A 25,388-nucleotide genomic window follows, 5' to 3' on the forward strand; every position below is an offset into this window, starting at 1 on the left:
CTACACAGGTCCACCCAGTCTAAAATAACCAAAAAACATGTATGATATTGCTGTTTGCCTACACAGGGCGCACACGCATTGGTGGAAAAAGAAAAGAAAGTGTCCTCCACAAAGGAATGATTACGTCACCAGCCACAGGATTCATTGCAAAACAGTAGCAACCGGTAAACTGTTTGCCTCTTGAGCAAGTATGGAGCATTCAAACGGTACAAAATGCAATTTAGATGCATACAGGTAAGAAACAACAACAGGCACCAAGGATAGCAATTCCTCTATGTCCATTACTTTGGTATATGGCAGGGGTGTCCAACTCCAGTCCAGGGGCCTCATGTATAAACAGTGCGTACGCACAGAAATGTTGCGTAAGAACTTTTCCACGTTCAAATCGTGATGTATAAAACCTACACTTGGCGTAAAGCCACGCACTTTTCCACGGTACCTCATGCCTTGTCGTACGCAAGTTCTCCGCTCGGTTTTGCAAACTGGCGGCACCCAGCGTCAAAGCAGTGCTACTGTTCCTGTGTGATTACTCATTATTTTCATGACGCGGCTTTATAAATACACAGAAACTAACCGTATATTGTTTATTAGTGTAATGCATCTGATTGTAATTAACTCGTAACAATATAATGGTTCAGGGAACAGCCATAGTATTCCAAATACCATAACTGCTTTAGCGTTGTTACTCTCACTTCTCCTTCTTCTTCTTCTTCCAGCTCCTCCCGTTAGGAGTTGCCACAGCGGATCATCTTTTTCCATATTACTCTCACTGCACGACTCAGAGTATTTATATCACTGTATCTGAGTGTGAATCACAGCAGCAGCTGATCGGAAAGAGAATTATCGATATACAGTTTCAAGGACACGCTGTCTCACAGCCACTGCAAAACGTTTTAAAGCCTTTCCTGTACAGACCTCGCTGTTCAGAAACAGTTTAATCCCAAGAACTTTAAATGCACTCAATCAATTGCTCCTTGTAGAACGGTTTGTACTTATAAGTACAATCACCCCACTGTAAACTTGCACTACAGTTATAATATCTCACAACCTGAGCCACTTTATAAAGCGCGTATTTACATATGATGACGATATCATTTTTAAGGTGAAATGCAGCAAAATATGTTTGTTAAATTATACAGATAAAACTTTAACTTCATTTAAATAATCTATATTCTTCACTGGGAGTGTCGTGAAGGATAGAATAATTAAACATGTACTACGAAGATATTTCAATGTTCTTTAAATGTTTTGAAGAATCGGTGCTAAGCTTACAGATGGCTTAACGTCTATTACAGAGCTGATTGTGTGGCGATCGGTTACTTGGGGAAAGAAAAGCAAGGACTGCAGTGATGGCTACGCCAATATATATTGAATATAAAACAGAAAGAGAAAATAACAACACAGCTAAAAACGCAGCGACAAATTTCGACAATAAATTATTTCATCGAAGTGAAACACGTTTAATAACGTGCTTTAACTCCTATCATCATGAAAATGACATCATGTACTGTATACATCTCAGTATTTTAGTTATTCAGAGAGCTGTAATATCACGAATGTAATGGATTCTGTGTCCAGTTGGAGGAAGAGAGCCAGTTTAAGAAGCAAGTAGTGATTCACACACATAGAGCACATAGAAGATCAAATACAAAACAAAGCATTTAACGTGCTACTTTAATTACGATGTGATTTGAGAAACTGGTTAATTAAACGATTTTAAGATGAAGTTTATAATGTTCTACTAAATGACAAAATAAACTACGTGATTAAAGTGGAAATGTCGAGATTGAAGTTGACATTTCGTGCTTTTTCCCCCACTGTTTGCCTTTTTTTCTCTGTACCCTAATAAACTTTCATATGACACTCAGATAGTGGGCTACAACTCTTCTTTTCATGGCGATTTTTGATATGCGACTTCTTTTTTATTTCCGGCACTGTGCAATTTTGTGAATGTGAGCTTTCAAGTTTCTCCAACATGCTATGTCACTCGATCAACTTCATTTTGTTGATTATACCACGGTTTATCTGAACAAATAGTATGTTTTTCCTTTGCCTCCACTTAGAATTTGCTGCAATTCTTATGTTTCCCCCCGTGCTTTTCCCATTGTCTTTTCACAGAAGGCTGCACTTAAGGGCGATTTATATTGATTTGCATATTCAAATAGGCGTAATTCTGGGAGGATTTGGGGCGTTACATAATGCGCGTGCACGAGCGTTACTTTTCACGCTGATCGGGATTTATGTAGCGGAAGAATGTGGAAGTTGGAGTACGCACAGATTCCTGCATCTGGATTTTTCTGTGCGTAAGCACATTTCGGCTTTTGTGCTTACGCCATGTTATAGTGCGAGTTCTACGCACGGCGTTATACATGAGGCCCCTGGTGGGCTGCAAGTTTTCATTCTAACCATCTTCTTCATTTAGCAATTTTTGCTGCCGATTGACTTGTTTTACCTTAGTGATAATTGACCAAACTCCAACCCCGTACTTGTTTCTTTTTCCTTAATGAGCAGCCAAACAATAATGAGACACAACACAGGCCCCCATATGACCAGCTAACCTGAAAATAAAGAAAGGTGAAAGTTTCGGTCATGTTGGTCTGCTCAGGTCACCAAAACATCTCGAAAGTTGGTCTTAGAAAAAACAGAAAATCAGCAGTCTGCTGTGGCAGACTGAGAGCAGCAACGAGTCATGATATTCAATAAAGGGTTTAATGCACAGCAAGAACTGGCTTCTCATTAAGAAGCTGGTTGGAGTGAAATTGGAGTTTGAAGCCCCAATTTAGCTGGTTATCTGTTGGCTCCTTACATGTCTCATTTCTGTTTGGCTGTCATTTAAAGAAGAAATGAATCAATTCAGAGGGCTGAATCCTTAAAAACAGGGCTATTAAAATGAAGGTAAAGGAAATACTGGTCACTGATTAGGAAAAGGGTCAGAATGAAAACCAGCAAATAATGCGGCCCACCAGGACTGGAGTTGGACACTTCTGGAATATGGTTTTCCTTTGTGAAGGGTGACCAGTCAGTGAATGAGAAGTTTCAGGATCCAATTTGGGAAGGGCTACATAATAAGCACAAACCAATCAGATCATGCATTTTCAAAACGGCGTTTTTCACCCACCCATACACCAATGCTGAACTTGCATTTTCAGAAATATCTCCATTGTGCAGGGTTAAAAATGCCACGGTAGTGTGGATGAAGGACAAAAACAAACTAAAGTCTGTGTTTTTAATAGCAGTATAGACGTAGCCTCAGCTGCTGGCTGCCATGAACCAATGCTTTATACACTGCATGACATACACAGCAGCCTGTGGTGTGCTTTTAGTTTAAGGCCGATTCTGTCATGGTTCTACAGGGAGTGCCACTGACGTCTTTTTAAAAGTTGACCTTAATAGTAGTTCTGTCATGTGTACGGAGTACGGTTGGTATTTATTCTTGCTTGCATGCCATTAGGCCAGGGTGTCCAACTCCGGTCCCGGAAGGCTACTGCGGCTGCAGCTTTTCATTCTAACCTTTTTCTTAATTAGCGACCACTTTTTGCTGCTAATTCATTCTTTTGCTTTTAAAGAGACTCGAGACTCCTTAATTGTTTCTTTTTTCCTTGGATTAGAAACCAAACAATAATGAGATACAAAAGTGATCCAACGCATGACCAGCCACCTGTGTCCACCATACAATGTCTGAAAATAAAGAAAGGTGACAGTCTTGTTCATGTCGATCTGCTCATGAAACTATGACATTCTGACGCATTCTCAGAAAAAAAGAAAATCAACAGTTCAGGAAATGTCTTGTGTGGCAGAATGAGTGCGGCAACAGGCCAAGGGATTCAAATAATCGTCTGCTAATTAAAGCAACTGGTTGGAGTGAAATTGGTGGGAATTTGAGGCTCCTACTTAGGGTGGTCTTCTGTTTGGTCACTTCACATCTCATTTCTGCTCTTTTGCCATTTAAAGATATAAATGAAGCAATTTAGAGGACTGATTCTTGAAAAAAACTGAAGGGGGAAAAAAGCGAATTACACTGGTCTACAAAAAATATTTTTTCCTTGCTACTAGGAACTTCAGAGCAGCTCTTTATTAAGTATTTTACACTGATTTCATATATAAAATGAGAATGAAGCTAGCACGGTTTTTGAAATACACATCATTGACGTTTTCACACATTTGAATATCAATATATCAACATGATATCTGGAGTTAAGATTATGTCCCACCAAAATTGTTTTGATGCGTTTATTCTGAAAACAAACCAGAAGACGATGCCAGAGACACGTTAAAGCACATTTATGTCAATTTACCTCAATATAAAAGTGAGGTCAGCATGGCTCCAAAATGTTTGAGGCACGTGGTTCTTGCAAAGAGAGACGGATGTGCAGTACAAGCGCAAAAGCAACAGTAGTCTCCCATCATGCTCGGAGTGAATTTTCGCTGATATCAGTTTTCCATCACCTCTATATCTTGATGCAATCTTTCCCCTATACTCACTCATCACCGACATCGCCCAGATTTGGTGGGAAAAAAGTTGAGATGAGAATGTAAAAAAATGCGTCTTCAGTGACATTCTGGCTCCCATAAGCTGATACGCTTTCAGCAGCTTCTCCACAAGGTCTGCATTATTCTCTGCTCTGTGACTGCCAAGAAAATTCTGGACAACCCGCATGAATACTTGCCATGCTGCTGATTGAGCGGGGTTCAGTTTCCTTTTGAATTCATCGCCAAGCATCAGTTCATGGATTTCAGAAACAACAAAAACACCTTTCTTAATTTTGGCTTCACTTTTCTCGAGACCAAACTTATTTCTTAAATGCATCGCAGTTTCTGTCCATCGCCTTGACAGTAGTAATGGTGAATCTAACAAACAAAATGTCCTGATATGCAATATTATGTTTAACAGTAAAACCAATACCTACTGCAGTGTCATGTCTGAGTTGTGTCATTACGCTTCATAGTCATATAAGATTTGGTAATCAGTAACAAATATTTTTTTCTGCTAATTGAAAATTAATAATTAAAAAAAAAAACAATGACCAGGTAAACAAAAAAAAAAAAAAAAAATTAACAATGACCAGGTAAACAATTCACAGCTGTTAGTAACGTGTGGCGAAATCATTTATCTCAATAGCATCCCTACTGGAATTATCGGTATTTATCAAAATGGCTATCCCCCTTTACTGTCCAGTCACCCTAGTTGTCCAAGACCTGCAACATCATAACTAAAGAACGGGACGTGCTGGATGAAAACGGTTTTCAGATTTGGAGTCAGCAAGTGAAACCTGTTAAGAGTAAAGGTGAAAGCCTCCCAGTAGCAAATGCTTGTTGACCAGTGTTAGCAGCAAAAAGAGAATGTAAACCTGTAGTAGCAGTCCAAGACTGCAGATGGAAACCCCTGCGTTAGATGCTAAAACAAAGTCTCTCACAAGACGGGACTTGTCTGCCATTTTAACATGTTCACATCTATCGTTCTCATCGCAAGGGTTTTCTGTGTATGTTTTGCACTTCTGCTGCAGTAACAGTACAGGCTTCTCCTTGAAATCAATTAGCTACCGTCTATCAATTGCATGGTGCTGTGGTGTTAAGTATGGTGTGGAAACAAAAACAAGCAGCCACAGACCATGCGGTTCAAACAAAGGGAGAACCTTAAATCCGTTTTAGATGTTCCTTCAAAAAAATAAAAAAAAAATAAATTAAACACCATCAGTGACTGCTCCCCAGAGGACAGCGCCTGTCTGTACCTATTACTTATCTGTTCCAAGTAGGTAAACAATACAAAAAGAGTCCTTTCAGTTATGTTTATTGCGCTCACTTCTATTTTTTCAACTTGCCTATTCAACTAAAAAAAAAAAAAATAAAGTAAGCATCAAATAAAAGGACTGAAACGTTACTTATGCTTATACATGAAGAGTGTCAGACTACTCAAAATATGAATGACAACATAAGCAATGCATTCACAGTAAAAGAACAGAAACATGTTAGGTGGACGAATGCACAGTACCCTTCTACAAGGCCACATTCACTAGACTATCCATTTTATTCACTAATCTAAAGGGGAACTTTTTCACAAGTGATGAGATACTCTGGATAGGCCTGCGTGTCATTGAAAATCACAAAAATGCTGGGAGACCTGGTGCTATCAGCAACACTGTGGTATCGGATTGGAATCTCAGAATTCTCTTTCAGAGGTGCGGCTTTCATCTCGTGTGTCCCTCTTGTAAAATCCCCAGTCAGTACTCGAACAACAAACACAAACTTGTGGCCATCTTTGTTAGGGGGGGAGTACTGGTCCTGTACAGACAGCGATGAATTTACAGCAAAGTAGACTCCTTTTCCATACATGGTTGCTAGAAATAAAAAAAGCAAAATAAACAATACATTAGGAAATCGAGACATTAAACAGATTTTGACTTTATACAATTTATAAGCCATGACATTTGAAAACGTATAACCTTCTGTCTTCTAGGCAAAACATGCTACTATATCCATGCAATTTCATAGCACATCCACCCAAACCAATTACAAGTTTGCCAGGATCAGGAATCTTCCTGGAAGCGTTTAGTGTAGAGCAGGGGTTTGCAAAGCCAGTCCTGGAGGGTCATATTTGCTGTAAGTTATTGTTCCGAACCGATTGCTTAATAAGAAACCACTCGGTGGTCAATAACAAGTCTTATTTAGTGTTATGGCTTGTTACCCTTTTCATTTTGATATGACTGATTATTCTTATAGGATAGATTTTAACATCATCCAAATAATTCATAGGCGGAAGTGGATTAGAATTTCTCAGTCCTTCCGTTTTCTTCCTAATATTTTATTATAGCCATCATATAACATACATTACAACTAAACACCAGCAAAGCCAAAGAGCTGGTGGTGGATTTTAGGACCCCGTGATCAGAGGTGACTGTGTTCAGAGAGTGCAGACCTATAAATACCTGGGAGTGCAGCTGGATGATAAACTGGAATGGACTGCCAATACTGATGCTCTGTGTAAGAGAGGACAGAGCCGACTATACTTCGTTAGAAGACTGGTGTCCTTCAACATCTGTAGTAAGATGCTGCAGATGTTCTACCAGACGGTTGTGGTGAGCACCCTCTTTTACGCGGTGGTGTGCTGGGGAGGCAGCATAAAGAAGAGGGACGCCTCACGCCTGGACAAACTGGTAAGGAAGGCAGGCTCTATTGTAGGCATGGAGCTGGACAGTCTGACATCTGTGGTGGAGCGACGGGCGCTGGGCAGGCTCCTGTCAATCATGGAGAATCCACTGCATCCACTGAACAGGATCCTCTCCAGACAGAGGAGCAGCTTCAGCGACAGACTGCTGTCACCGTCCTGCTCCACTGACAGACTGTAGTGATTGTTCCTCCCCCACACTATGCGACTCTCCAGTTTGGTTGTGGGTAGACGTTAACATTATACAATGATACTGTCTGTTATACCTGCCACGCACTCTCCACCTTGCATTTTTTAACTTGCCCTGCATTTTTATCACTCTTTAGTTTAATATTGTTTTATATCAGTATGCTGCTGCTGTAGTATGTGAATTTCCTCTTGGGAATTAATAAAGTATCTATCTGTTCACGATCGATATACACAGGTGTAAATGGAGACAAATCAGAACATCAGAACAGGCCATTCCGCCCAACAAAGCCCACCCCTCCTAATAACATCAAGTTGAGCTTTGAAAGTCCCTAAAGTTCTACTGTCTACCACACTACTTGGCAGCTTATTCCATGCATCTGCAGTTCCCTGTGAAAAGAAAAACTTCCTCATGTTTGTGTAGAAATTTACCATTAACAAGTTTCCAATTGTGTCCTCATGTTCTTGATGAACTCATTTTAAAGTCACAGTCTCGATCCACTGGACTAATTCCCTTCATAATTTTAAACACTTCAATCATGTCACTTCTTAACCTCCTTAGTGTTAGTCCCAAGCATCACTTGGGAAACTGTACAAAAGCGTCTCATGTGTTATAACTGACAATTACACGGGCTGTAAAAGTGCCAAGCGTTGCTCTCGAAATGACATAGATGTGTCTTGTGTAAGCAACAGGCCCGAGTGTTACTCAGGCAATGGTGCACACATGTCTCCTAGCCTCATAATGGCATCTCGTAGGAAACATTTTTCAGCAGCTCAAGTGTTGCATGCTCATGACAGTGATATGAGCAGTGATGACAAACTGAACTTGTATTCAGACAGTGAAGTTTAAACGGACAGTGATATCAAAAGGGATTCTGCTAAATCCGAAAGTGACACTCGTGTCAGTTGCACATGTGCAGTGAGCTGTTCAAGAGCTGATCAGTCTGGAAAGAAAATCTGCAAGGAATCACGCTACTATTGTTCCAACTGTGATGTTGGATTGTGCCTCTCACCATGCTTCTAGAGACACCACACAAACGACACATTTTTTTTTCTTTATTAATTTTATTGCAATCCATACAAATCAATCAAGTTTTTACAAAAAGAAAAACTGAGTTAAGATCAGATCGATCCCCACCCCTGAGAGAGAGAGCAAGCCAAATGGCGTGAAATTTAAGGCTTGTAAACATACCTAAATTAATAAATTCTCTGTGCTTTACGAGCTTATTTTAAAATATTACTGATTAGATCCTGTCATGTTTTGAAAAAAGTCTGTATGGATCCTCTGAGTATTTCAAATAATATAACACATCGGTTTCCCACTGACTTAAAAGAGGAGAGTTTGGGTTCTTCCATTTTATCACAATAAGTCTGCGTGCCAAAAGTGTAGTGAATGCAATCACAATTTGTTTGTCTTTCTCCACCTTAAACCCCTCTGGAAGAACCCCAAACACAGCTGTTAATGGGTTAGGAGGGATTGTGAGTCCAAGGCTGTCTGAAAGGTAATTAAAACTTTTTGTCCAGAATAATGTTAATTTGGTGCAGACCCAGAACATGTGACCCAGTGAGGACACATTTTGACAGTATATACGGTATTAGCATTAATTTTATTATTATTCATTATTGTATCATTATACTTTCTTCACTTCTGACTTTGTACTTGTAGCGGTTTGCATGTTTTACAGTAGAAAGATCAGATTTAATAAATATTTTTCAAGCCAAAAAATGCCAACCTTTACTGTGTACATTTGTCTAAGAAGTACAAACAGTATTTGTATATCAAAAAAAAGAAAAGTTCTTTAATCTGGTTTTAATTGACCAATCACTAGTGGCCTACTGTAGCTTAAAAAATATTGTATTCATATTTAAATCATTATCTACTGTACTTCTTTTCATTTTTAAATCTAACCATTCCAAATGATGGGAAAAGGCCCAGCCAGGGAGCAATTCAGCAAGACAGGAATTCTCACTGGTCAAACACAGGTGTTAGCATCCCCTAGTGGCAGTGCAGTGAATAATGCCACTGGAGTTCAATTCAGGTCTTTGCTTCTGCAAACAAGAAGCTTTCATTTCAACAGAAACAAAACATTTGAAGCTTGCCAAGGATACAGGGGAGCCTTTAGTGGTTTAAACATTACAATAGGTTAGCAACAATAGGGTAAACAGTGCAGAGCTCCAGATTGAAAAAATTACTTTGGAGCCAATAGCCCCCAAAATCAAATATTTAGGAGCCAAATTATTTTTGTGTGTGTGTGTTCTGACACTTTTCTAACATTGCCAGCATTATTTTTTTCCCCAATTTGTGCTACAGTAGCTCTTTTGTGGGATCACACCAGATGGGCGAGCCTTCACTTGACCCTGTCAACGATTTACCGTTTGTCCTTCCTTGGACCACTTTTGGTAGATACTAACTACTACATATACCAGAAGCACCCAACAAGACCTGCCGTTTTTGAGCTGCTCTGACCCATTCGTGTTGTCATCACAATTTAGGCCCTGTCAGAGTCGCACAGATCATAATGCTAACATGCTTCTACACATTACCTGCTGCCTAATACATCCCACCCCTTGACTGGTGCCATTTTACCGAGATTATAAATAGGATTAATTTCACCTGTCAGTGGTTTTAATGTTGTGACTGACTGGTGTATACACTTACAGTGGAGGAAATAATTATTTGACCCCTCACTGATTTTGTAAGTTTGTCCAATGACAAAGAAATGAAAAGTCTCAGAACAGTATCATTTCAATGGTAGGTTTATTTCAACAGTGGCAGATTGCACATCAAAAGGAAAATCGAAAAAATAACTTTAAATAAAAGATAGAAATTGATTTGCATTTCATTGAGGGAAATAAGTTTTGAACCCCTACCAACCATTAAGAGTTCTGGCTCCCACAGAGTGGTTAGACACTTCTACTCAATTAGTCACCCTCATTAAGGACACCTGTCTTAACTAGTCACCTGTATAAAAGACACCTGTCCACAGAATCAATCAATCAAGCAGACTCCACACTCTACAACATGGGAAAGACCAAAGAGCTGTCCAAGGATGTCAGAGACAAAATTGTAGACCTGCACAAGGCTGGAATGGGCTACAAAACCATTAGCAAGAAGCTGGGAGAGAAGGTGACAACTGTTGGTGCAATTGTTTGAAAATGGAAGGAGCACAAAATGACCATCAATCGACCTCGCTCTGGGGCTCCACGCAAGATCTCACCTCGTGGGGTGTCAATGGTTCTGAGAAAGGTGAAAAAGAATCCTAGAACTACACGGGAGGAGTTAGTTAATGACCTCAAATTAGCAGGGACCACAGTCACCAAGAAAACCATTGGAAACACATTACACCGCAATGGATTAAAATCCTGCAGGGCTCAAGGTCCCCTGCTCAAGAAGGCACATGTGCAGGCCCGTCTGAAGTTTGCCAATGAACACCTGAATGATTCAGAGAGTGACTGGGAGAAGGTGCTGTGGTCTGATGAGACCAAAATAGAGCTCTTTGGCATTAACTCAACTCGCTGTGTTTGGAGGAAGAAAAATGCTGCCTATGACCCCCAAAACACCGTCCCCACCGTCAAGCATGGGGGTGGAAACATTTTGCTTTGGGGGTGTTTTTCTGCTAAGGGCACAGGACAACTTAATCGCATTAACGGGAAAATGGACGGAGCCATGTATCGTGAAATCCTGAGCGACAATCTCCTTCCCTCTGCCAGGAAACTGAAAATGGGTCGTGGATGGGTGTTCCAGCACGACAATGACCCAAAACATACAGCAAAGGCAACAAAGGAGTGGCTCAAGAAGAAGCACATTAAGGTCATGGAGTGGCCTAGTCAGTCTCCGGACCTTAATCCAATAGAAAACCTATGGAGGGAGCTCAAGCTCAGAGTAGCACAGAGACAGCCTCGAAACCTTAGGGATTTAGAGATGATCTGCAAAGAGGAGTGGACCAACATTCCTCCTAAAATGTGCACAAACTTGGTCATCAATTACAAGAAACGTTTGACCTCTGTGCTTGCAAACAAGGGTTTTTCCACTAAGTATTAAGTCTTTTTTTGTTAGAGGGTTCAAAACTTATTTCCCTCAATGAAATGCAAATCAATTTCTATCTTTTATTTAAAGTTATTTTTTCGATTTTCCTTTTGATGTGCAATCTGCCACTGTTGAAATAAACCTACCATTGAAATGATACTGTTCTGAGACTTTTCATTTCTTTGTCATTGGACAAACTTACAAAATCAGTGAGGGGTCAAATAATTATTTCCTCCACTGTACATATATCCAACTTCTATTAACCTTATCTTATAAATAAATTCTATTGTTTATTTTAACAAGCATGTTTCGGTTATTTGTGAAAGTGGAAAATCAGCACAGAGGCAGTGAAAGTATTAATGTAGATTTTTGCCGCTGTACAAACCTTGTTCATAAGTTGTACAAATCTCTTCACAACTTTGGAATGATGTGCCGCCCTCTTTGTTAATTGTGTTAAATAATTATCAGCATTGCTGAAGGCCGAACTGACTAAATGACTGACTCTTCTCTTTTCCTACAGCAAATAAGGAACGTGGGTATATATAGCAAAATACCCGCGCTTGGCAGCGGAGAAGTAAAAAGAAAAGGAAACATTTTAATAATAACGTAACATGATAGACAATGTAATTGTTTTGTCATTGTCATGAGTGTTGCTGGCATATATATATATATATAAATATTTATATATATACACACACAGACACACACACATCATATATATATATATATATATATATACACATACATATATACATATACACATATAGATATACACAGTTATATATATATACACACACACACACACACACACACACACACACATACATATACAAATCTACATATACATATATATACACATATGAATATTAGGGGTGGGACTCGATTAAAAAAATTAATCCAATTAATTAAGAGGCTGTGTAATAATTCATCTTGATTAATCGTATGTAATCGCACACGTAAATTTGCCCCAAATCGCCAATGTTTTTTTTTTAATTTAAAAGGGTTTTAGTGGGCTTACAGAATCAAATAATAGACATGGACATGAATATTGTAAACTCAAGCTCTTTTAATTTCTGAAAAAAAAATGCTTTTAAACTGCATTTGAATTCAAAACAGAAACAAAAATATCATCCCTGGTTAAAATTGGGCAGACTTAAAATAAAGTGGTAGTTTAAGTACATTTTCAGAATGGTATTGTCTCTAAATAATAATAACCAAAATTTCAACATAAAGTGCAGTTTTTCTTCTTAAAAAAATAAGTCAGAAACATAAAAGGTAATTTGACCAACTTAAACTCTGAGTAACCTTAGCCAAAATTATTTTGGACATTAGGCTAAAACAGTGTGATCATTGAACATTTTGTAATTAGATGTAATTAGAATTACTAACGGTCACGGAAGTCCAATGATCCCCAGTAAGAGCCGCAAAGTCCGCTTTCTGTAATGCATCTAATTTTGCTTGCTTTTCAGTGTCCACAAAACCATGCTTTTATCAAGGCTTCGGGTAGTCTTTTGAAATGAAATTTCAGTCGTAGGAACGCGCTTTATTCTGACTAACATTTTTGTAGCTGTGATGTGTGCATCAGTGTAATCGATGTACCAGGAAATCATGCATTGACAAAAGTTCCCCATTGCTTGGAATTGAAAGTGTGATTAAATGCGTTATTTTTTTAACGCGTTGTGGAGTACATGCATTGAAGCTTCTCAGCTGTGCTTGTGCTAAGAAAAGGAAAAATTTTAAAAATAACATAACATGATTCTGCGTTAACCACATATTTTTTCATACGTCCCAAATCAAGGAGATGCGAGGGTAAAATGAATCGGGAAGCGCGCGTACATACTCAGTGCATCCCCTCTCGAATCGAACCTCGGATGTCGGCGCTAGAGGCTAAGCTTCTACAATTGCGCTACGGTGTGTGGCTTATCTATTTGAGAATATGTAGATCGGGTATATATATATATATATATATATATATATATATATATATATATATATATATATATATATATATATATTCATGAGAAGTAGTGTGTTAAAGAAGTTATGAAAAAGAAAAGGGAACATTTTAAAAATAACGTAACATGATTGTCAATAAACAGTAATTGTTTTGTGAGTGTTATTGAATGTTGCTGTCATCAAGGATTTGATTATTATTATTTCCTTCAATCAGGGTCGTATTTGTACGATGTGTTGTGTTCAAGTTACATTCCGTGTTTGTCAATCGTTGTAAAGATAAGAGGTTTCATTCATCGATTCGTTTCTTACTGCATCAATAAACAGCTCGTCTTCCTCTTTATCTGAGATGTGACACACTGCATGTACGGGTTTTTTTTTTTTACACTGCCTTACTTTAGCGGGACATTCACTTTTTCCACCGTGTGCTTTGTTTCCGCAGTAGCTGCACTTATGAATATGCTTGTATGTATCAGACGCTTCATATTTTTTTGCTGCCTTCTCAATTGTGTAATTCGGGTTTTGTTCAGCACTTTTTGGAACTGTTGCTTTTTGTCTGTGCACTGCGTCAGTTCACGTGAGCCGCTTGGTGTTCTTGCATCGAAGGTTCCCTGCTGTGCTGGTGCCATCTCGTGTGATGTCCACGGCTGTATGTTATGTTTGCTGCTAAGACTGGGAACTTAAAAGTTTCTCTCGCATTTTCGCTTGAGTTTGTGCCAAACACAAACCTGACCATCTCATCTTCCTCTGCATAAGCACAGTCCTTCACCCGTGAATATTTAGCGGCAGTGTTTCTATTGGATTGCCGCTGACGGACAGCCTTATATGGGCAGGCACTAAATTACAAACGCCAGCAGCAGCCTGTCTATGAACTTAATTTAAACTTTAGGTTTACACCGTGCTTTGTTTCCGAAGTAGCAGCACTCATGAATATGGTTGTATATGTCACTTGCTCGCTTCTTATTGTTTCGCTGCCTTCTCAATTATATAATGCATGTTTTCTTCAGCGCTTTTTGGAGCTCTTCCTGGTTTTTACGCACTGCTTGATAGTCAGTTCACGTGATTACGTGGGAGGCGTGATGATGTCACATGAAACTCCGCCCCCCACGGCCATCCAGCTCAACTCCATTACAGTATATGGAGAAAAATAGCTTCCAGTTATGACCATTACGCGTAGAATTTTGAAATGAAACCTGCACAACTTTTGTTAAGTAAGCTGTAAGGAATGAGCCTGCCAAATTTCAGCCTTCTACCTACACGGGAACTTGGAGAATTAGTGATGAGTCAGTCAGTCAGTCAGTCAGTCAATGAGTCAGTGAGGGCTTTGCCTTTTATTAGTATAGATTAAATCTTAGACTTAATCCACATAGCTATTGTAACTCGGAATAATGCTACACATCACCTTTCCCTTACCACATGAGCACAATTCCCATGTTTTGGTAAATGCGTCTATCACATGTCAAGTGTTTTGGCCTGTCAGCAGCCTAGGATTCTTTGGCATGGAAAGCTGCAGAGCTGTTCTCAAAATCAGATGTTGTTAGAAGAGCAAGCTGACATTTTGAAAATGTGAAACTATGCTGAGCAGTCGTGAGGGAGTCCTGTAATCAAGTCATTCCTTGCAATTCTTAGTTGTGTAATATAACACTCTGAAGGAAGTAAGATCCTGCAGCTGCAGTCGCCGAGTCTGATGTGCTATCCAACTTGAAGCTGTATGCTGTGACACCAAATCAACTTGATCTTTTTTGAGTTTTACTGTTGAGTGAGTGAGATTTTCTGTAACTGGTGTCATTCATGAGTGCTTGGGGACCACCACCTTCCTGGCTCTGGTGAGGTAAGTAGTTCCACCCTAGGATGAGTGGGGATGTTTATGCTAACATTTGCTTCTCTTTCCTCCTCCCCAGCCAAGGAAAAAACATGCAAGAAGGACGACCCACCACTCAGAGAACACTCCGCTTCTTCCCATCTCAGCCTTATAAAGCGGTCCTTTTCCCAGAAGGTGGTATCAGATAGTGAATGACAGAGCTCCTGAATGCCTACCCAAGTGTTAAAATCTAAAAATATTGCTTTTTTGTTTGAGCTGTTTGTTAGCTGTTCTTTTTGTTATGATTAAAAAGGGGTTACCAGGGTGGTACCCCAACACTCCCAGGTGTCTACTTACCTCGTCACCCTTACGTTTAAACCTACAAGTATATTTTTATTAATGGATAAGTTACAAATAACTAGCAATTTGAACTGTGTACCTTGGAATCTTGTTAGAAGAGTGAGAACTATTTGTTGCAGAACTTCAAAATGAAATGAGATACACTTACCATTTTTTCCACAAAAACTCCTGTTAAAACCATGAATGCAGATTTCTTTTACACTGTGTTCACTGGTTCCATGAAAGAGAGTCCTTTCCACCTCACCCTCAGCACTGCCCGTCATACTGGCCTTCTTCAGTATGTACTGGTTATACAGAAGGTTGTTCACTACCTTCTCGATCTGTAAAATTAGCACATAATTTAATTGATTCCAGGTTTACAACAGGAAATGGAAAAACACTCATGATACAAGCTCACCTTCTGTATTTTTATTAGTTTATGAAGTTGGTGCATTATAATTCATATGCTGCCTAAATAGGCTCTCTTTACATTATTATTATAATTATTATTGAGTATTTTTAAGGACTTCCTCTGTTGGATTTGTCAACAACACATGATGCTTCTCAGTGTTTGTTGACAATTCTTTCCATGCTACATTCTGTAAATTAAGAGACAATCGGTTTAAACTCATTCTGTTAACTAATTTCATTAATTAATTTGTTACTAGTAATATGTTAGTAAGGAAAATATCAGAAAAAAACATTCTGATACTCATAGCAGCCATGTAACACAACTATAGTATTTTTTGTTTAACCTCCATGGTGTTAACCCTCTGTATCTCTTGGGCTTGGAAATCTACGTAAAAATAGTTAAGCCCGAGAGTCTCCTGGGTTAAGCGGTTACTGCCATCATCCAGCACAGTAGTCTTCCATGGCTGTCCAGGCCTACTTGTGTTGCTGAGCTCACCAGTGTATTCCTTCTCTTGAAAAATGTTCCAGATGGCTCATTTGGCCACTCCTGGTGTTTCTGCTATCTATGTAAAGGGTTTGTTTGGTTTTTTTTGTTTCTTTGTTTTAACTTGCATGGACAGCTCTTTGGACCTCATATTGAGAGTTCACAGTAACAGCTTCCAAATGTAAATTCCACACTTGGAATCAACTTTAGACCTTCTACCTGCTTAATAGTTAATGCAACAATGAGGGACCTGCTACCACCTGGCTATGGAACAGCTTGTCAGTCGAATGTCCAAATACTTTTGCGGTCCTGTAAAAGGATGGAGGCCATGTATAAGAATATCTGTTATTTCTAAATGTTTCAAACAATATTTCTGTTAAACACTCTGAATTAATGCTGAAAACCTACACTTCAATAATGTACTTATTTCTTCACTTCAATTTCACTGTGGTGGTCTATTAGAGCCAAAATTATGATAATTGTGTCACTGCCCTGGACCTAATTGTATTACGCACAGATCACGTTGGGACAATAAAAACAGTGTATGAACAGTTTCTATTTTCACTATTTGTTGTTTAAGTAACTTCTGTCAATCACAACATAAAAATCGCAAGAATAACTTTTCTACATACCAACTTTCTAAAATGGTATTTACTTTAAGTAGTCCTAAATGATTGCCTCACAGCTCCAAATCTGTTTTTGGTTTAGTTGTTTTACTTTTGTCTACACATATGTCTTCTTCAAGCACTCCGGTATTTCATTCAGCACCTCAAAGATGGACATATTTCATTAACGGGCCAAGTACAAATGGGTATGGGCTAGTGGATGAGAGTGCCCAATGGTTCCTACCCTGCATCCAACGCTGCCAACCTGATCCGAACTTGATAATGTGGAATCATAATTGGTAGAGAGCTGGATAAATGCTAACAGTAAAGTCAAGAACCTAAAAATGCTAAAGCAATCTTAGGATAAACAAAGAAGATATTGACATCAGCTTCTTAATTTCTTGTTTAAGTTTTTACTTAAAAGCTGACTGATTCACTTCATACTTACCAAAAATATGTAATACAAAAAGAAATAGTCCTCTACTACTAGAAAAATTCAAAATAAATACATGCAATTCCTACAGAATTTTTTTTTTCTAATCTCTGACTATAATCCATTTCAAAAGAATGAAATAACAGAACAAACTATTTAGTTTATTACCAATCTGCACTCTGACCTCAAAAGGTCATGCAAAAAGACTATTAAAAAGTATATGAAATCAAAAATCAAATCAAGACTGCAGAATGATCCTTGAAAAGCCAAACATCTTCAGCAATGACGTGAACATTTGCTTCTTGTAAACTGCTGTTCTTAAGCCCCAACTTAAAAGGGTCTTAGACAAAGGTACAGTGATCCCCCACCTATTGCGGAAGTTACAGTACATTCCAGACCCATCAGCGATAGGTGAAAATCGGCGATATAGAAGGACCATATAAATAAACATTTTTTTAAAAAAACCAGATTCCAAAAAAGTTGGGACACTAAACAAATTGTGAATAAAAACTGAATGCAATGATGTGGAGATGGCAAATGTCAATATTTTATTTGTAATAGAACGTAGATGACAGATCAAACGTTTAATCCGAGTAAATGTATCATTTCAAAGGAAAAATATGTTGATTCAAAATTTCACGGTGTCAACAAATCCCAAAAAAGTTGGGACAAGTAGCAATAAGAGGCTGGAAAAAGTAAATTTGAGCATAACAAAGAGCTGGAAGACCAATAAACACTAATTAGGTCAATTGGCAACATGATTGGGTATAAAAAGAGCTTCTCAGAGTGGCAGTGTCTCTCAGAAGCCAAGATGGGTAGAGGATCACCAATTCCCACAATGTTGCGCAGAAAGATAGTGGAGCAATATCAGAAAGGTGTTACCCAGTGAAAAATTGCAAAGACTTTGCATCTATCATCATCAACTGTGCATAACATCATCCGAAGATTCAGAGAATCTGGAACAATCTCTGTGCGTAAGGGTCAAGGCCGTAAAACCATACTGGATGCCCGTGATCTCCGGGCCCTTAAACGACACTGCACCACAAACAGGAATGCTACTGTAAAGGAAATCACAGAATGGGCTCAGGAATACTTCCAGAAACCATTGTCAGTGAACACAATCCACCGTGCCATCCGCCGTTGCCAGCTGAAACTCTACAGTGCAAAGAAGAAGCCATTTCTAAGCAAGATCCACAAGCTCAGGCGTTGTCACTGGGCCAGGGATCATTTAAAATGGAGTGTGGCAAAATGGAAGACTGTTCTGTGGTCAGACGAGTCACGATTCGAAGTTCTTTTTGGAAATCTGGGATGCCATGTCATCCGGACCAAAGAGGACAAGGACAACCCAAGTTGTTATCAATGCTCAGTTCAGAAGCCTGCATCTCTGATGGTATGGGGTTGCATGAGTGCGTGTGGCATGGGCAGCTTGCATGTCTGGAAAGGCACCATCAATGCAGAAAAATATATTCAGGTTCTAGAACAACATATGCTCCCATCCAGGCGTCATCTCTTTCAGGGAAGACCCTGCATTTTTCAACAAGATAATGCCAGACCACATTCTGCATCAATCACAACATCATGGCTGCGTAGGAGAAGGATCCGGGTACTGAAATGGCCAGTCTGCAGTCCAGATCTTTCACCTATAGAGAACATTTGGCGCATCATAAAGAGGAAGGTGCGACAAAAGAGGCCCAAGACGATTGAACAGTTAGAGGCGAGTATTAGACAAAATACCTATTTCTAAACTTGAGAAACTGGTCTCCTTGGTCCCCAGACGTCTGTTGAGTGTTGTAAGAAGAAGGGGAGATGCCACACAGTGGTGAAAATGGCCTTGTCCCAACTTTTTTGGGATTTGTTGACACCATGAAATTCTGAATCAACATATTTTTCCCTTAAAATGATACATTTTCTCAGTTTAAACTTTTGTTCCGTGATTTATGTTCTATTCTGAATAAAATATTAGAAGTTGGCACCTCCACATCATTGCATTCAGTTTTTATTCACGATTTGTATAGTGTCCCAACTTTTTTGGAATCCGGTTTGTAGTTTAAGCCTTAAAATACCCATCCCACACGCTTTAAACACATGTAAACTTATTAAAACACACTTTGTAAACAAATATGATATATGGATGTCGGGCTAAGAATACGAGTAACATCTCTCTATTATAAAACATTTTGATGTCACGTATGACAAGGCAGTGAGGCAGAAGGACAGCTGCTGTACAGGCTTTTAAATGATTGACGCTCAGAGCAACAAGAAGAACAAGCATCTTGGCAGAAGCAGCACAAAGTCTACTTCTCCATAGTGTGCATTCAGCTCCCCCCCTTCACAACGCGAAGTGGCAGGAGCGTAGCGCGCCTATGAGGGGTGGGGGTTTGAACGAAGCGATCGAGACCAGATCATCTCAGACAGACACTTTGACGACACTCCCTACTTACAAACAATTTAAAACAAGTTCACTGACATCTAACCTAGCAGTTGTTGGAATGCTTTTGGCAGACAAACTTCAGCTGCTCCCAGCTCTTAAAACAACAACAAGCAGAACACGCAGCTTGCCAGCAGCAGCTGCAGAAAGCCAGCATATGATCCGAGCACTTCTCCTTAGCGTGCGTTCAGCCCTTACACATATTCCTCCTCCAAAACGCACAGAGCGACAAGCAGAACTGGCATCTTGGAACAAGTAGCTGATCCGTCCACTTCTGCTTAGCGTGCATTCAGCTCCCCCCTTCACAAAGCGAGCGGCAGAGACGCGAAGTGGCAAAAGGACAGCTGCTGTACAGGCTTTTAAGTGACTGACACGACACACAGCTGGCCAGCAGCCGCAGCAAGACACCAGCTGAACCGATCTCTTAAGCGTGTGTTCAGACCCCGCCTTCACAACGCGAGCAGCGTTATAAGTGCCGTGAGAAAGAGATTTAACCACGCCCAGGGCAGGAAATAAAGGACAAATATTGTTTTTACAAAGGTTTTAAAGTAAAAATGAAAATAATGCATATGTAACAATTCCCATGAAAATAACAATCTCTTTAAATTGTTTATCCGGTAAACCAAACCCAGGGGGTGGGTGTGCGAAGCCCCCTAGTAATAATAATAGTATTAATAAATCCTTGATCTAGCAGGGGCACAATAGCTGAACCGCGATATATCAGGGGATCACTGAATATTTGGAAAATAAAAAATATACATACCTTAACAATTTTTATTTTGTTGAGATATTCATTCATTGTATTATAGAATTCCTTGACTATATCTTGATACTCCATTGTGGATTCATTTATTCTGGTCATTTCAGGCAGAACTGACACCATCTTGTCCTCGCATTCTAGTCAATATGAAGAAATAAACATTAGTCATATTGCATTTTCAAACCTGTTTAACACAGACCTGGCTCACCGGGGGGAGAGCTGGCACAGGGTGCAAAGAAAGAACAAACCCTGGATAGGGTGCCAGTGCACACACTAGGGTCAATTTAGTGTTGCCAATTCACTTAATCTGTATGTGTTTAGAAGGGGGTGAGGGGTGTGGGAGGGGAAGGAAACAGGAGCACCCGGAGGAAACCCACACAGACACAGGAAGAAAATGCAAACTCCACACTGGGAGTATCCAAGACGCACACCTACCTCTCCTTACTGCGAGGCAGTAGCACTAAGACTGTGCCACCATGCCAGCCATATTATATATGTAAATATTTCTTCATAGTCATATTAGTTTCAAAGTGACAAAAAGTATCAAACAAACTAAGACAATCATCAATATTTTATGCCAGAAGAAAAAAAATGGAGTACAGGACATATTTGAAGTTACCATATAATATAGCAGTTAAGAGATTATATACAGAAAACCATTTCAACATTAAATGCTAGCTGCCGATTAACATAAACCTGTAATTAAATTCTTCATTGCAATACAACTCAAATCTCAGTATGTGCTCTAATAATAACTGTATGTGCAAAATTAAAGATTTAACTTTTGTGTTCTATAGACACTGGGATGATCATTAAGGGTCATCTACCCACAGTGCCTAATAAAGGAAATGGGACAGAAAAAGATTTGTTTCTGTACAGTGGATGTTCAGACCTGCATATCCAGTTGGGATGGCGGAAGACCACCTTTTGAAGTTATTACTCTCACTTACTGTGAATTTCATGATTATAGTATGGTGCAAACAGCAAGAGTGTGTTGAGTACAGACAGGTGATATACGAAGGAGGCATTATACCACTTGTTAACTATTAATCATGGTAGTGAAGACGGGGCAAGATTATTAAACATGAGCATAGCAATACCACAGGTTTGTTGTAAAAAGTCAAAGCAAGGAATAAAATTTCATTTTTTTTAAATACAAGTTTGAAGCCATGTTATATTTTCCCCAGTTTACTTGTCACACTCGACTTGATGTTTTCTTGGAGGAAACAAGTGGATAGGACTGGCGACCTTTGCTGGGCTGAATGGCCTGTTCTCGTCTAGATTGTTCTAATGTTCTAATTTAACACTATTTTCATATCGTCTTTTATCTTTGGTCCCCAGCAAGCATGAAAGACTGTCTTACATAAAGAGATCTCTGGGTCTGAACTGTTGATGAAACATAAATTAAGATTCACAGAGTTCTACTGCAGGTTCTTCAGATGCAAGGATACGAGTGCTTCACTCCTATTCATGTAAATACTTTTTTGGAGACAAAATGCAGGATCCCCTATTCGACAGGGCCTTAGCAAAGCAAACAGTATATTACTGAAGACCACTGTTATGCTACAGTGTCACTTTCCTTCCATTCTCCATTTTGGCAAACAGAGCAGGACCATCGTCAATCGTGTCACTAGACTATGGGTCACTTTTTATCCTCAGGTCAAGAGCAGTTTGGTAAATCTATCCAGGAGTTGCCAGCCTAGCAAAATTACTCCAAGAGCACATTGAATCCTCATCTGGGAAGTCACAAAAAACTCTGATGTGCATCTAAGGAACTGCAGGCCTCTCTCTTGTCAGTTAATATCAGTGTTCATGATTCCATCATTAGACAGACACTGGGCAAAAAATGGAATTCACAGGACAGCTGCAAGGCAAACATTACAGCTAAAAAGAATGAGTATAAAGGTGCAACTAAAATTTGCGAAAAAAAACCTTGACTATCCCTAAAACTTTTGGGATAATGTTTTGTGAACTGATTAGTCAAAAGTGGAACTGTTTGGAAAACATCGGTCTCATTGCAACTGTTGCAAAGCTAGCACAGACTTCCACAATAGGAACATCATGGCCACAGTCAAACATGATGGTGGTAGTGTGGTGGTGTAGGGTGCTTTGCTGCTTCAAGTCCTGGGTGACTATGCATAACTGAGAGAAACTACCAGAAAGTGCTGAAGAGGAATGTCAGGTCAGGATTCTGTGAACTGAAGCTTAAGCACAATTTGATTACACAGCAGGACAATAATCCAAAGCACAAGAGCACATTCACGTCTGAATGGCTGGATTTGGGAATGGCCTAATAATCTAAGTCTGGGCTTGAACTCCATCAAGATGTTATGGCAGGACCTTAAACGGGCAGTTCATAGTCGAAAAGCCTCCAATGTGGCGGAGCTAAAACAATTCTGTAGTGAAGACAGATTTCTCCAAAGAGACGTCAAAGGTTGATCTCCTGTTACCTAAAGTGTTTGATTATAGTTGTTGCTGCTACAAGTAGCACAAGCTAGTATTTAAGCTTAGGTGACCATTTACTTTTTCACATGGGTGATAGAGGTGTTGGTAAACTTTTTTCCCTTCAATAGATCGAATGATCATTTTGAAACTGTATATTATGTTAACTCAGGTTGACTTTTGCTTTATACTAAAGTTGTCTGGCGATCAGAAACAAGTGCAACGAACAAGCAAAAACAGAAAAAAAAAACTCAGGACGAGGGAAAATACTTTTTCATAGCACTATAAGTAGGACTCTCATTGTACTTTGTATTAATGTTGGATTCATACTAAACTTTTTACTTCAGTGCCAATACCACAACGATTCTGAAGCAAATAACCAATAACTCCACTGTAACCCCTGGCCACCAGGTATATTCTTTCCTGCACTTTAACAGTAATATATACTGTTGAAGAATGAGGGGGCTGATGTTGTAGTAGTCCCCCCTTGGTGATGCAAACACGGTATCCATAAATTACATTGACTTTGAATATCCTCACGGAGCACCAATAAATCATTATAACAAAATGGAAAGGATATGGCACCACTACAAACCTGACGAGAGAAGGCCACCCACCGAAACTCCAGAATGGGCAAGGAGTGCTATAATCAAAAACAACAAGGAAAATGATGAAGGAGCTGCAAGACCCACAATGGAGATGGGAGTATCTATCCCACTTTAAGCCATACATTCCACAGAGTGGGGCTTTATGGAAAAGAGGCCAGAAAAAAGCCATTGCTTAAAAAAAAAATAAATAAGAAAACCCATTTCGAGTTTGCCCAACAGCATGTGGTGGACTACACAAACATATAGAAGAAGGTTCTGTAGTCAGACCAAGAATAAATCTGAACTTTTTGGCCATCATAGGATATGCCATGTGTGGTGCAAATCCAACAATTTCCATCACAGCATCATGCTGTGGGGATGTTTTTCCATCGGCAGGGACAAGAAAACTGGTCAGGACCGAAGGAAAGATGGATGGCACTAAATACAGGGCAACTCTTGAGGAAAACCGGTTATAGTTTTGACAGAAATTTGAGACTAGGGCGGCATGGCGGCACAGTGGTAGCGCTGCTGCCTTGCAGTAAGGAGACCAGGGTTCACATCCTGGGTCTTCCCCTGCATGGAGTTGGCATGTTCTCCTCGTGTCCACATGAGTTTCCTTCCACAGTACAAAGGCATGCAGGTTAGGTAAATTGACGTTTCTAAGTTGGCCAAATGGGTGCTAGGTGTGCGGATGTGAGCTCTGTCATGGACTGGCACCCTGTCCAGGGTTTGTTTCCTGCCTTTTGCCCTATGCTAAGTGGGATAGGCTCCAGCAGACCCCTGTAATCCTGTTCAAGACAAAGTGGATTAGGAAATGACTGACTGACGAAGGTTGACCTTCTAGCAGGACAATGCATGACCCTAAACATACTGCTAAAGCTACACTTGTCTTGGAATGGCCTCAACAAAGCCCAGACATCAATCCAATTGAGAATTTGTGGCAGGACTTGAAGATTGCTGTATACCAATACAATCCATTTAACTTGAGGGAGTTGGAACAGTTTTGTTGTGAGGAATGGGGGCAAAAATCCCAGTGGCTTAGATGTGCTAAGCTAAGAGAGACACTCCCCAGGAGACTTGTGGCAAAATGGGGGCCTTATAAAGTATTGACTTTCAGGGTGAATACACACTCAGGATTTCTGTTTTTGTGTCTTCATTATTGCTTGTGTCACAGTAAAGAAGATCTTGCAGCCTTCAAAGTGGTAAGCATGCTGTATAAATCAAATGGTGCTAACCCCATAAAAATCCATTTTAATTCTAGGATGTAATGCAACAAAACAGGACAAACACCCAGGCACTGTACATGCATTAATAAATAATCAGACTGCTGACTCAATAGACTGGCATAAAAAGTATCGAAAAAGACATCACAATGTCATTTGATGAGAGATTTAGTATAAGAACAAGAGATCAAATTACTGAATATTACTCAGGATATAATTTTTTTCTCTTCATTAATGCCAAATGAGATTTATAATTTTTAGTCTTTTTACAAAGGACTCGGTCACACTTTATTACATCCCACTTAAGGATATGTCAGCAGAACATGAACAGGGGATACAGGAGCCATGTTTGAGTTTGATCTCCGAAGTGTTCAGAAATAATGAAGACTTCCATTGTACATAAAGCTTAATCAAAAAATGAATCATTATTGCTATTCTAATATCAAGTGCTTGTAATGCAGAGAAATTTATGAATTAAACATCAACATGTACTTATTTAAGCAAGAATCATTATTATATATGAAAAGCATAAAGGAATACAGGTACA

At 39.4% G+C, this 25,388-nt stretch overlaps 1 protein-coding gene across 1 annotated transcript in view; it reads right to left on the bottom strand.

Annotated features, from left to right (window-relative positions):
* Positions 1–5,771: 5,771 nt before the first annotated feature.
* Positions 5,772–25,388, bottom strand: part of parp10 (poly(ADP-ribose) polymerase family member 10) — a 58,432-nt gene continuing 38,815 nt past the window's right edge. The window contains exons 9-11 of the mRNA XM_039736415.1: positions 20,593–20,726; positions 15,638–15,809; positions 5,772–6,335 (exon numbers count right to left, since the gene is read on the bottom strand). Coding sequence (XP_039592349.1) covers positions 6,037–6,335; positions 15,638–15,809; positions 20,593–20,726 — 605 coding nt within the window. The 3' untranslated portion in view covers positions 5,772–6,036. The remainder of the gene's footprint in view (positions 6,336–15,637; positions 15,810–20,592; positions 20,727–25,388) is intronic.

The sequence above is a fragment of the Polypterus senegalus genome, chromosome 15, assembly GCF_016835505.1.
Source record: "Polypterus senegalus isolate Bchr_013 chromosome 15, ASM1683550v1, whole genome shotgun sequence".
NCBI classification, from domain to species: domain Eukaryota; kingdom Metazoa; phylum Chordata; class Cladistia; order Polypteriformes; family Polypteridae; genus Polypterus; species Polypterus senegalus.